Below are 14098 nucleotides of genomic sequence, written 5' to 3'. Positions count from 1 at the left end.
GTCCTTGGAAGTCTTTGCCTAATTGTTTTGTTTATGAAACTCTGTGGAGGATTTCCAGTGGGTTTCCTAATGAACTGGTTTGTTGTTGAGACTTACAGCAATGCTTGTAATTAGAGTAGAAACAGGGGGTCAAGACTCATCTCCCTTCCCACAAGCTTTCAACTACCAACCATTAAGCACACGAACGAAGCATTTTAGGTTTTTCTCCTTCTTTTCAAAGTTTAACTCCTCAGTGACGTGCAGAATACCCAACACTCATCTTTTAGGCACCTACCTGCAATTTGTGTGCTTTTGTCACTTTTGAAAACTTGGTTGTCTCTGGGAGCATTGCTTGCTAAGGGGCTGAGTGGAAGTGTAACTTTGGGCTGAAGGGAAGGGAAATAAGCTGGAGTCCAGACTAGTTTTTTCTGTTGTACAGGGTGAGTATTAACTAGATCTCAAGGAACACATCTGTAATCGGATAAGCAGTTGGATAGCTGTTTAGAAGTATTGTACTGGGAGCATTTTGTGTTTCCGCCAAACGCTGAAGCTTTATATCTTGTCCTGGCACTTCATAGAGAAACGTTTAGGAGTGTTCTCTGTGTGAGCAGTGTGTATTCCTATAACGTACAGCAAGAATTTCCTGACCTTTTGGACATAGCCAGCTTTTCTTTCCCAGTAACTTGCTTTTAGGCTTCATCGTTACAAAGAAGCAGACAAAAAAAAACCTTAAGCAAAGATTTAGGTTTTCCATTTAATGACGGCATAATAGCTGAAAGAACTTAACTTTGAGTGCATTGTATTTTTTTTTCTGTTCAAACTTCCATTAAGGCAAAGTGGGAGGCTAGCTGAGTCTTAAACAACTGTGCTTGCAACAGGCCCTGACTTCATCTAAATGTGAGTGTTTTTTCTATGAGAACCAGATGTGCCAATTTACATAGATCATTTTCGTGACTATTCCTACGTAAGGAGAAGGGTTGTTTTACGTTAACTCTTTCTGTGTTACAGAACAGATGGGGTTCAGTTTAGTGGTAATAACTGGGAAGTGAGGGAAGGAATCCCTACAACGAGGTTGAATGAGGCTACATTTTTTCATAGATCATTTCGTCTTTTCATTTGACTGTAATTTTATATATGCTTGTTAGTTTAAAAATAAAATAGCAAATAAGATAACAGTTACACATTCAGTATTAACACATTTCCAACTATCACGGAATTATTAGTGATGAGACGGTTCTTGGTGCAGTCAGGTATTTCACCACAGTCTCCAACTCTGAGTAACAGATAATAAAGTAGGAAATAGGGGAAGTTTGTTGTTTTTCTGTGTTGGAAAAGTGTTTCACCTTTGCATTTCCTTATTTTTCTAGGTTTTTTGTTTGCAAGTTGGCTTTGTGTATTTTTATCCCATATGGGTAGCAAAGTCATTAGCTTATGAAAAAGGAGAGCTGGGGCTAGCAAAAGTCTTCAGAAGATGGAACAAATAGGTTCCTGTAGACTCGGTGAATATGGAAGTTCCTATTGTCTTGTTGCTGTTTTGGGTCTCAAATACCCTGTAACTGAAGGCAAAGAACTACCCCTAACACTGTTTTGTTTTATTTTCTATCCCCTGCCGCTTTCCTCAGAACTTGCAGTTGGTCCTCGGAGATGAATCTTCCTTGATGACAAATACTCTGTTGTTTGATCTGTCACTCCTCCAGCCGTGCTGTTCCCGAGCAGGTCGGTGTGGCAGTCTGGCTACCAGGTGGGGAGAGGCAGAGAAGAGGCACCAAGATGGTTGATGAGATCTCCGAGTTCCTTACATTTCTCACCTGCCAGTTTGATATGACAAGCATATCCCTCATGTTGCCTTTTAGTCATGGTCCGTGCTTTGGGTGACCATATCACTTCTAAATCTTTCACAGGTCTACAACTGGTACGTGTTATGCTGCCAAAAGAAAGGAAGGAAATCTGTAGTAGGAATTTCTAGAATACCTGAATGGGGACTTTGTGGTTCCGTTTTCCCTCACATAAAGAAAACGAGGTTTCTTATCTCTCCTTAGTGATTGTGTAAGCATAATCATGTTCATTTTATATTGTTGCTTCTACACATTTTAATAATACTGGAGTAATAAAGTGTTAGAATTTGAGGGGGGGAAATGGAAAATGAAAGATATGTACTGCAGAGATTGGGGTAGGGAGAGACAGAGGGGGGTGGTGTAGGCATAATACGTCTTAGAAAACTTGTGTATTTATGGCCAAATCACATACTTAGAATATTTGGAATAAATATGACTCTGTGTATATGGAAACGGGCAGTACATGGAGATGGCTGTCATTGACAGGGAAACACAGGCTTGCTCTTTTTGTCCTGTTCTAATACAGCAGAGCAGGTAATTAGTTGCAAAGGAATCTTCTCGCCCCTCTTTCTCCGCAGTCTCCTTCTCTGATCTCCCACTTCTGCTCCCTCTCCCACCCCTAATACATACGTGCATGTTCCATTTTGCAGTCATATCGTGTCTGCTGTGTTAGAAGGATCTTGCTGCTGTGTCTGAGGGAAGGTTATGGAAAAATACCCTGGCCATTCTGGGAACATGAATGTGACAGAACTGCAGCAGCTGAGGAAATATAACTGCATGATCTGGGAGAAGCCCCAGAGGAAAAAGGCTTTGTAAATTATTCATGCTTGCTACTGTGAAAGCAATAAAATTAAATTAAAATTGAAATATAAACATACATCATGTTAGATTTCTGTATGAAGAAAGGAACTTGGCTGCTGCAGGCTGCTGGTGTTGCGGCGTGTTGGAGATTGCAGCCCACAGTGTCATTTCTCTGAATAGCAGCGTGAGGAGCAGCATCCAGCTAGCTCAGTATGTGGCGTCGCGATAATCTGCGTATGTTTCACGTTGTTGTGAGACTTTCAGGCTGCCGGTGGTTCTGTGGTGTTGGAGACTGCACTTGAGACCTTTAGACCTGTCCGACTCAGGATTTGCTCCGCTTGATTTGAAGGGATTGACGTCTGCGTGCTTGTAGCATCTTGGTGCCAGGTCAGGATGAGGAAGTGGGCTGTTCCTCTTTGAAGCCATTTTTCATACTTGTAAAGGCAGAGGAGGTCAATCTCCATAGCTCTCTGGTGATGTATGCTGTGGGGTGCTCTTCTGCATTCCTCTTTGTAGCAGTACACAGGCGCTTTTAACATTTCTTAAGGAAAAGTGATTGAGAATGTGCTCAACACAAATCCCTTAAGCTTGCATTTGTGGAGGTGCTGGTGAGAAGCTTCTGCCTGGGCAGGAATTTGAAACATGGGCACCAGCTGTGGGCCTGCCATTCTTTGGCCAAATTGCATTTCCAGCCTTTCTTTCCTGCACTGTTTTTCATTAAATGAATCGAGTTTTCCTGAAAGTGCCTGGCCATAAATACTTCTTCCCACTCAATGTGCTCAGTGATTGCTGCTTTCCAAGTCGTAGCAGGACTGCAGGTAGCCCAAATGAGAAACAGGGGCTGGGGGGAAGTGGGATAGCCAAGAACTGCACAGAAAGAATCTTCCTTTTCTCTCTCGATGGCTTCTTGAGAAGCCATAAGGCTTTTAATGGTAGTGAAAAATGAAAGAAGAAAGGAAACAAGTTTAATTTCATGCATTTCTCTGAGGAAAAAGGATAGAATGGTTTTGAAAAGGTATAGAGGGATGGTGAAACAGCTTTAAAAAAAGTCCTGCAAAGTGGCTGAATTACCTCATCCTCAACTTGAAGTTGAAAGGCAATTTAGTGCAGGTGCCTGCCAAGCAATGCTTTGAACTTTAGAGCAGAACTAAGAAGGGGTCCTGCTTTTCACACCTACCAGCAAAGCTGCAGTTGCAGGCCCCAGATACAAGTGGATTTTGCTGTATTGCTGTGTCCTTCTCAATCCTGTGCCGCCTTTGAGTTAGAAGCTCATAAAGAACAGATGCTCCTTCAGCCTGGTGTCTGCATCCTGGGTGAGAATCTTCTTGGAAGAAAGACAGTCCATTAATTCTGAGCTTCATCAGAGCAAACAGAATCCAAGTAAAAAAACCTGTAATTAGTCTTTGTGTAGATGAATACAATGGCAAGGGTGTCATTCCAGAGGTTAATTTTAATGAACGTATGCTACTTGAAATGAAAGATGCATGTTTTCTTTGGCTTAGGCATATTTGGGTTAAACGCAGAATGTTGTTGGTTTGGCCTTTTTTATTTCTCTACATATGCTCTGATTAGTCTCCTGAAGTGCACAGGTGAAAGTAATTTCTTGCGGCTGGGGCTTTGTGTGTTAATTGCTGGAGGTTAAGGAATATTTTGATATTTTTTGCTGCTTTAGGTCTTCTATCAGGGCTCTGGGGAGTAAAGTTGTGATAATTTCTTAGTTGTCAATCACTGATGTTTCTCTTCTGATTTTTAAAAGCCTGCTCAACGTACAGGTAGGTTTTGTTAGTTGCGGTGTTATCGGCTCAGAAAATGGAGCGCAGCTGGGGCTCCTACTGTGGGGTGGCTGGCTGCTTGCTTTCCGTGACGCACATCTGTATTTTTATTCTACTCCATTTTTGTGTGGGTTGAGCTTCCTGAATAATGCTATTGCCAAACCGGTGTCTTGGCTATTACCTGCATCCAGTGGCATCGGTACATTCCTGCTTTTTCTTTTGATTCTTCTCCCACTCCACTATTTTTACCATCTTTTGCTAAGTAACCAGTTAATTTTTGGAAGCTGGACACAGCTGAACAGATCTTGTCCGTCTGTTCAAACCATCTTGCATTGCCAGCAGCAAAACGTTCTTAATTTTTGGTTTTGCAATTTGCTGTCTTGTGAAGGATTTATATACTACATCTTTGACGTGCAATTATGAAGTTTAACTGCCTTGGTCATTAGGTTAAGCTTTTGTTCCTTTAAGGCTTTTTCAGTTACAAAGTGGTGTTGCTAATCTCTTTTCAGCCTGAGAAACTCCAGAAGAGACTGGCTAAGAGGGGAAATGGGGGTTTGAGCTCAAACTCAGACCTCTGGTCTGTATTGACCGAAGTTATTACTGTCTAATGACTGTAAGACAGTAGATGAGTAATATATAAACTGTATAGCATTTATAAGAAAGTTCTAACTTGGTTGGTGGGCTTAGAGAAGAAAACATTGGGGAACAGAGCCTTCAACTACCTTGGAGCGTATGGCAGCTTGTGCTGTCTCTGTTATTGCCCAGGGCAGGTGGAGGCGATGCTTTTCATCAAGTTGAAATACCCACGGATGTGTCAGTGCACTTCCTTGCGTAACCCACTGTTGGCCTTACAGACAAAGCCTGCAGAGGGCCAGTTTGCCTCTGGAGGAAGGCAAGCTCAGCTTATGAGAAAAGGAAAAGTTCTTCTGATCTGACATGGTGTTGGTGTCTGGAAATCTCTTGCAGTGTACTTGCCGCAAAGACATGGTGAAGATTTCCATGGATGTCTTTGTGAGGGTTCTGCAACCAGAACGTTATGATTTATGGAAACAAGGAAAAGATATTGCTGTCCTGGACCATATGAAACCCACGGCTCTGACTAGCCCAGAACTAGATGCCTGGAATGAGACGAAGGCAGAACTGAAGGCCAAATTGCTTCGCAGGTAAAACAAACAAAAAAATGACCACCCAGATAACAGAAACGGACAAAAAAAATTGTCTAAGCATTGTGTTTGATTTTAATTGCTAAGCTTTTAAACTCGGTAATTCTCAGTTTGGGATAGTTCAAACTCTCTCTCTCTCAATCTCTCATTTGCTCTTCTAATTTTTCATGGGTAATATGCTCCCTCATTGTTCTGTTTCTTCTACACACTATAGAAGCACAAGTTTTTTGAAAGTAGGACACTGTCTGCCCCCTCACATCCCATCTTTTATCCTAGAAGACAAAAAATCTATAGTAAACACTTACAGCTTCGCTTATCAGAAGGCAGGAGGAAAAAATTGTCAATTGCAAAAGGGATTTTATGCATGCCTTTTTGTGCTTCCTTTGATCTCTGTATTAATTTTCTGCAAGTTCATCATGTTTTTTGTGTTACAGCATGCTTGAATTGAAAATTTGGCATGCTAACCTTTTACTGTTGGAATCTTGCTTTATAGGATAGGAGATGAGGAAGAGGACAACAAACACCGGTATGTGACTTCCCTCATCAACTTCAATGACTTTGTTCTTTCTCCTGTCAAGTTTCTTAAAACAGTAACTCCTAAAGTGTTTTCCTGGTTCAATTAGTTTTTTCATGCCTGCTTCCTTGAAAGGGCACAGAAAATCTTTGGACATCAAGGTTTCTCAGACTTCATCTTGTATTTGTGCAGTTTTCTGAGATCTCCTCTTGTGTCCTGTTAGAGAACCTCAGCTGCCTGTTCTGGTTTTGCATTCTTGAGTGCTCAGCTAATGACCTGAACAAACCCAGGCCAGAGATGTGATATTTGTCCGATGGTTAACGGGATGTGGGCAAAGCTAACTGGTCACCAAAGCAGATAGTCAATAAAAAGCTGCTGCTGCCTTGGCAGGTGGGATTGGACTAGTGTGTTTTAGAAACGGGCTGCCACTGGGAGAACTTACCTGCCTTGGCATTCTAGCATGAAGAGTGAGACTCTGTGTTGCAAGAAGTCGAATGATCGTAAGGCTTTAATGTACTCAGATAGATGTAAAGTGTCTGCTCTTCCATATGTTCCCTTACACTTTTTTTTTTCCCTTTTTTTAAACATCATTCTCATTCCTAGCCTGCCTGTTACCCAAAACGCTTCCTCTGTAGCGCACACAGCTTATTTCTTTCTGATCTCATCTACCATTCGTTGCATTTCAGATGCGAGTGTTGTCAATTTCTGGAAATTGTACTGCTTCATCTAAAAGTAAGGTTCCGCTTGTAATTTCTGTTCAAACATCACTTCCTTGAAATCCAGAAATAAAATTTTAATTAGTCTTTAGGTTTCTGAGGCCATCTTTGGTAGGATCTGTGAGTGACTTTGAGTTTTAAAATTACAGACCTAGTAATTTGATGACGTTGGATGCATTCAGGTATTACATCAAAGAAAAGGATATACAATAAGAGTGTCTCTCCTTCCCTGGCATTGGTCTTTGTTGTCCTCCAGGAGTTTTCGGTCACCTAGTTTTGCTTTGCAGTGGTGGTCCTGTGCCTTACCTTTTCTACATGAAATGATTAGGCCCTTAGTTTAAAACGCTGAACAGGGAAAGGTGTGTTGTCTACTAAGGGCATGCTCTTAAAGATATAAGCGGGCCGTTTTGACAGACGACAGACCTCTGCAATGTTGCTTCGCTCCAGAGGTTATTTTCCTAAAATGTTTTTGGTTCTTCTTTCTGTAGTGAGCTTCAGGAAAAACAGGGTGGTCTGAGAGTCAGCAGGTGTGATTTCTGCTCTTGGGGCTATGGCTGTCTGAACTCCAATGGGTCCCTGCATCCTATTCTTCCATGTCTGGAAGTTGGGAGCCTCTTTATGGGAATACTTTCTATGGACATTCAGGGTAACTTGGGTATATTTAACGTTTGCACGTGTAACACCAAGGATATTTCCCCTGTTTGAACCTATTGCTTAACAGAGGAGCCTCTCTTTTAACCCGAGCTACTGTAAAACATCCAGCTACTTTTTTTCTTATCAGTTCATTGTTTCCTACATTTTTTCAGTATTATACTGGAGCAGGTTTCAAGCAGTTTAGTACTGCTTATCAGTAGTCTCTCCCTTATGCTTATGTCTTAGAAAGACACAATTTTACTTGAAGACCGACTTTTCTCAGCAGGATGGACTTTACTGGAAGAATGGGATTCACCTCTGCACAAACCTCTTCGCAGTTGTATCTACTTAATTTTAAGTCACTTTGTGGTCTGTACTTCAAAGAGTACAAAGCTGCTTTTTTGCCTTCTCTCTTGGAGACTGTAGCTTTTAAACTCTGCAAAGAGATATGTTATTTCTTCTCTAAGGTCATTCATACTTAGTTACCTTGAAAAAAACTACTTTGTTTACTTTATGGCTTCAGCAAGAGACTGTTTTAGTCTAGTCCACAAAAAGCCCATTTCTGGTCTGCGAATTATGTCAGGTACAGAACATCTGCACTTCTGAAACGTACAGCCTTCAGCTCTTGTAGTTCTGGAAGCCCAGTTTTTTTAAACGGACATGTTCTTTCTTCCTCTGTTCGTTTTTCCACAACTTCAGCGTCAAAAGAGCGCTGTAAAAAGATCTTTTTTTATCTCCTGTGAGTATAAAGTTGTGTGACTTAATTTTTGCCTGGCACTTCTACACAATGGCAGTAAAACATACACTTTTCTTAAAATAGCTTGATTCTACTCCACTGCTTTCCTTACCAACTATGGAAAGTTTCAGCTGTAACAGAAAAGTCTTACAGGTTTGTCTTCTCCCACCTGGATTTCCCCCCACACGAAGAAGGCGGTGTGTACGTCGAATATCGGTGAAAAGTTGATCCTTCTGGGTTCAGCTGTGTGTTCCTGCTAATGAGTGTCTTGCAGGTGCGAAGTTAACATCTATACTTGGAGTGCTACCATATGGTTAGAGTCTAGCAATTATAAATTCCTGTGCATATGGATCAACTTTCCTTTCTATTAATCATTCATCTCAGGTTGATTTTTTTTCCCTTCTTTTGTTGGTTGCCTGATTAAGGACTCTTAACTTTGTAGTACTCCAAATCTAATTAGCAACTGAGTTTCTGGGGATGTGAAGCTGAATTTCAGCTTTTCTGGAGTTTGGGGCTGATGGAAGGGAATGCAGTATCAGTGGGGTTTGGTTTCTTACGTGATGGTAGATGCAAGGGCCTGGAACAGGGAGGCCATATGGAAGATCCTGTTTTCAAAAAAATAAAAAATCTCTACATGCTAAAAAAATAGTGTAAAAAATGCAGGTTTCTGAATTAGTCTCTTCTGAAAAACAGAGCTCGGTAGGCTTGCACCCCACACTGAAGGGAGCTGTTTGGCAGATCCTTTAAGGAGAAGTCTGGACTGGGTCTGGCTGGGATGGAGTTAACTTTCTTCCTAGCAGCCCGAACAGGGCCATGTTTTGGACATGTGGCTAAAACAATGCTGATAGCACCACTGTTTTGGCTTCTGCTGAGCAGTGCCTGTGCAGCGTCAAGGCTTTTCCCACTCTGCCCCTGGCCGGTGAGCAGGCTGGGAGAGGCAGAGGCCAGGACAGCTGGCCCAAACTGGCCAAAGGGGTAGTATTCCATGGCTTGCAGTTTTATGCTCAGCAGTAAAAACTGGGGTGGAGGAAGAAGAAGAGTGGGTGGGTATAGGTGCCAGTGACTGTCTGGGCATTGGCCTGGAAGTAGGAGGTGGTAAGTGATTTCCTTTGCCTTTTTTTTCCCCCCTCTCTCTCAATTTCCTCTTTCCTTCAGCTATTAAATTGTCTGTGTCTGGACCAAAACGTTTTCTCGCTTTTGTTCTTCATATTTTCTCCTCCTGCCCTGCAGGGGAGTGAGTGAGTGGCAGTGTGGGTGCTTGGCTTCTGGTATGGGTCCCAACCAAAAGGCATTATCCTGGCATCTGGCTTTGCTTTGCCTTCACATTGTGGCTGCTGTGATCTTTTTGTCTTAGTGACGTTGATTTTTAAGAGAGGACACCATTACTATTAGCTTGTTAGTATTAGTCTGAGCACGTTAACGTGCACTTTTTTTTAGTTAGGCTTCTTCGTAGGCCTTGGACCCTGTGAATTATACTACTGAAATCATAGACTGCCTATTGCTTATGCTATAAGCATTCATTATTTGGTGTTTTGAGAAAGTGGCCGTGCTGGGGTAGTGTTTGAGAGCTGGGAGATGATGCTTGCAGACTTCCAGCAGTTTTCCAAAAGGAAGCATGTAGAGAATGAAAAGAAATGATGGAATGGAAAGAGAGGATGAAAGAAAGATTTATAACACCTTTTCATCTGTTTTTTGAAATACAAGCAAAATAGATTTAAAATACAATTAAAACGATTTTAACTGTATCTCATGAGCTTATATTAGGGTGGCAAAAGCTCTTTAAGAAACCAGAACAATTAATGGCTGCTGTGAATGGATCTTAAATGTTGTTTTATGCAAGGTTCATCTGTTTCCTTTCAGATATCTGTTTTGCCCTGCAGCTATTGTTAGCTACCTTGTGTTTTCTCCCCAAAGAAGATCCTTTTGTTTTGTATGCAGCTTTTTAAGTTGGTGATTGTTTTATATATTGAAGGCTGTTCTTTTATGTCAAATCACACTTCTGTACTTCTAGGTCTCACAGAAAAAGAAGTCAGCCCAGAAGACATAAAACAGAGGATCAGAAGTCTCTTGGGGATGTCATGGCTATTGAAACTGCCTTGGAAGATGTGAAAGTAAAAGAGGAACTGAAAAGGGGGCCAGATCTAGAGGAAGAAGAGAGAAGCAAAGCGATTGAGGGAGAAGGTGAGAGCCCTGCTCACTGATGGCACATCACCTCAGCAAAGAACTGGGGCAAGCTATCTCTCTAAAACACATTTGTAAATAACATGTCTGCTCTTGTTTATTTCTGTTGAAATATCAGTGAAGGTTTTCCCAGAATTAAATCTATGCTCAGTGAAATACACCATCATTTACAACAGCGATTGATTTTTCCTTCTGTTTAAGGATTCAGTCCAAATAGGTTTCTTGGCAGAGCTTGAAAGTTCTGCCAAAACTATTAGAGGTTTGTAAAAACATATTTTAGGGGAGGAATATTTTTAAATATTTCATAAAGAAACAAATAAATATGTTTTGCGTCCTACTCTGAAAAGAAAAGATTTGTGCACTCCTTTGTGCAATTAATCTTTACTCCTTTCTCTCCTTTCCTCCCCATTTCTTAACAGACTGTGAATAAAGTTAGCCTTAGGTTGTGTGGGATCCACAGCTGCTGCCTGATACAAGTTGCAGGTTTGGTCTTCTTCAAGTCGAGCTGTAGGAGGGAAAGTTTTCGGCTTTCTTTGCACGGCTGAAGCTAATAGCTGTCCATGACAACTCCCAGTCCTTTTAGATTTCTTGTGCATAAAAGCACAGGTTTCAAACTGTTGAGGAGAAGGCAAATAGGAATAGAAGCTGATATGACAACTGCTTTCCACAAATCCATGGCTCAATTTATGTGCAACCTTGGATAAGGTTGCAGTTAACCTTTCCCTGCTCTTTGGCACATCTATAGAGTGCACATAATATTTTATTAATATTACCATCCTCCTGTCGCAAACCGCGTCTGTAAAATTCTTTGAAGCTGTTGGTTGGAATACTCCATGACTTAAGGCAAAATAGGACTGAAGGCCTATTGCAAAAACTGAGGATATCTTGCTGTGTGTGTAACATGTTCCTCATGTGTATGTTTAGTCCAAAAGCCTGACGTGAGCCATCTTGCTGGAGGCTCTTTTTGTGATATTTTTTTTCTTGGCTGTGTACGAAGGGTTGCAGTTCTTGCTGGGTGTAAGCTTTTTTTTTTTTTTTTTTTCATAACGCACAAGGATAAGTGGTTGATATTTCTCGTTTGGAGGCATTCTCAAGCATTTCATAAACATTAGTGAATTCATTTTCATGCATTATGTATCCATTATTTGTTTTGCATATGGAGATAACTGATGCTGTAAACTACTTCTTGGCCCTTGATGATGATCTTAAAGGAAATTTGTGGAAGCTCCGGCTAAAGAATTGGTCTTTTGGTTCCGTGGTCTCTTAGCTAGGCAGTGTGCTTTCCTTTTTCATGGGAGATAAGGAGCTAGAAAATCATTGTCATGCAGAGCAGGAGTAGTGCAGTGTGAATTGTTAATTTCTGTTGCCCTAGCTTGAGAGTGGCAGCAGGGTGTTAAATTGTATGCCTTTAGCTCTTACACAAGTTTAATAGTTAATACTTGTAATAAATAGCCTGAAAATGCTGATATCCCTTGAGAGACAAGATAAGTGACAAGGACAGATCTGAGATCCTTAGAATAGCAGAGAAACAATAAAAACTTTGTTCTAGCCGAGTAGGTTCTAAATCATACGCTTAGGCTACATGTTAAGAGCTCTTTAACTGTTAGCACAGGAGGGACAAACTCATTTTCAGGACTGTTGCAGAAGGTGTCACTGTAACTAGACTGTTGACACTGCAATTTCTGAGAGGTCTAGTGCTGGGTGTGGCTGTTAGATACAAATATATAGCGAATATACAAGTTTTTTTCTCTACTTTCTTGCTTTGTACTGTCTCTGTTACCTCTCACAAGTGTCTTACAGTTTCACATTGAAAAGAGCATCTTTTTGAATGGCCCTGCTATGGCAATTTAGCTTTTTCCTCTCCTTAACTTCCTTTTTTCTTTTGCTCTGACTTTAGTTTGATTTTATTTCCTACTTATACCCGAAATAATGAACTTGAGTAGGAAGAAGAATGAGATTTCAAAGTAATCATTGGTAGTTTCAAAGTAGGTCTTAACGCTTCATGTTGGTTATTTGGACTAGCTGAATATTAATAAATGGAGGTTTTCAGGATTTCTCACCCAGATACCTTAAAGTGTTTTCTTTTTGTCTTTATGACTCAGCGTTATATTCATAATTTATTACGCTGCTATTAATGAATTTAGAATTCTTAGCAGGTTGTCAGGGGACTTGAAATTAAAAAAGAGAGCCTTTGAGCTCTGCTCATCCCTGGGTGTGCTAAGCAGCATAAATACATCCTGTGAGTCAGCAGGTGTTATCTGCTGTGCTGTGTGTAGTGAGAGTCCCGCAGAGCTGGGCTACAAACCCGTACATCTCACAGGAGATTTTTTTTTTTTATTAATGTGAGAAGCAGCAACGAGATGCCAAGCTGCAAAATCGTCGTGTGAGTTTTCTAGCATGTTTCATTAAATGGCATTCTCACACATACTCTGAGGGTTGCGACTGTAAACTAGGTACGTAATGACATGAAGTAATGCTGTGATCAAGGTGCCAGGAAACCAGAAATGAAAGCTTTTCTGCTGTTTTCTGCACATAATAGCAAGCCAGTGCATACATAGCTGATCTTTTTAGATGATGATTTGCTTTGTGAGGATTTTACCTGGGGCAAGATCCCAAGGTTGAGTTCTCCAAGGTGGCTTAAGCTTGCAACGTGAAGTCATTGAGAGATGAGGCTGTTTAGCGTGATGGAAGGATTATCACCAAACAGTGTCATAACACGGGACTCTCTCCTGTTTCTGGACTTTTCTAGAATCACATAGAGAAAAAAGAACCTTTTTACAAATTGCTAGGAGTTGCTCTGTCCATCTACACACATACTTACAGAATGTGCTCAATGAATTTCTGGTAACAACTGAACAGACACAATTCCTAGAAGCATGTACAAGGCGTTTCCCTACCACTTTCTTTCACTGCTTTCTGCTCTTGTATCAGTCGTGTTAGCACCGGTGATGTATCAGATGTAAGTGCTAGGTGTGCAGGAACTGCTTCAGGGTAATATTCTGTTTCTAGAAGTAAGGAATGTTGTTGAAAGGGAACATGAACTCAGTGTTTAGGAGGAACTTTGGAACAGTGGAATAGTCTTTGGGATTACTTCATCTGCAGCAGTCTCCCACATGGATTGAAGAAAAGCCCTTGAGTGCAACTACGCACAAACACAGACAGCATCTTGAAGGATGGAGTGCTGCATTAGAGGGAGGTACTGGAAAAATTCCCCTGCTTTCTCCCATGTTCAGCTTCATCTTACCTCTGTGCTTGTGCATCTGCTAGATTAATGTCTTTTTTACAGTTGCTTTTTGAGCTGTTGACAGTACAAATAATTTAACTAAAGTTACGGCTTAATTATTCATGCTGTAGTCCATCTCTAATTGCCTTTGCCGGATGCCAGGGGATATTGTTCTAACAAATGAAGTCCATTCTCTTGATAGCAGCTTTTGATAATCTCATTGCTCGACGGTATGGTGTAAGCTCTGGTGTAAGTGGTTTGATTTCCCCATCAACACCCCTTCCCCTCAGAGGTATCGGATACCTGTGGCTTCGGTGAACTCAGTGTAGTATTTCAAACTACCTTCAGACAAGTGAGTTTTACCATCATCGTGCTTCTGTTTTCCACGTTTACAAGCTCTGCTACTTGTGCCTTTCTCCTTCTGTGGAAGACCAGCTGATAGGGATTCCTCTGCTGGCCTACTGTATTGATTTGTCTGTAAAGATCCTTTCACTTTCTAGAAGTATTCATGATAAGGCAGATCAGGCCTTTGAATTTTACTTCAC

The 14098-nt window shown here is 41.1% G+C and overlaps 1 protein-coding gene across 3 annotated transcripts in view; it reads left to right on the top strand.

Annotated features, from left to right (window-relative positions):
• KDM4B (lysine demethylase 4B) overlaps positions 1 to 14098 on the top strand; it is a 91110-nt gene that overhangs the window by 51582 nt on the left and 25430 nt on the right. For 2 of the 3 annotated variants that reach the window (XM_048077727.2, XM_013195224.3), the window contains exons 9-11: positions 5354 to 5550; positions 6044 to 6076; positions 10161 to 10330. In XM_048077727.2, coding sequence (XP_047933684.1) covers positions 5354 to 5550; positions 6044 to 6076; positions 10161 to 10330 — 400 coding nt within the window. The remainder of the gene's footprint in view (positions 1 to 5353; positions 5551 to 6043; positions 6077 to 10160; positions 10331 to 14098) is intronic. The other variant, XM_048077731.2, reaches the window with a different exon arrangement.

Source organism: Anser cygnoides, chromosome 27 (assembly GCF_040182565.1).
Source record: "Anser cygnoides isolate HZ-2024a breed goose chromosome 27, Taihu_goose_T2T_genome, whole genome shotgun sequence".
Classification (NCBI taxonomy): Eukaryota; Metazoa; Chordata; class Aves; order Anseriformes; family Anatidae; genus Anser; species Anser cygnoides.
This window is presented reverse-complemented; position numbering and strand designations above follow the sequence as displayed.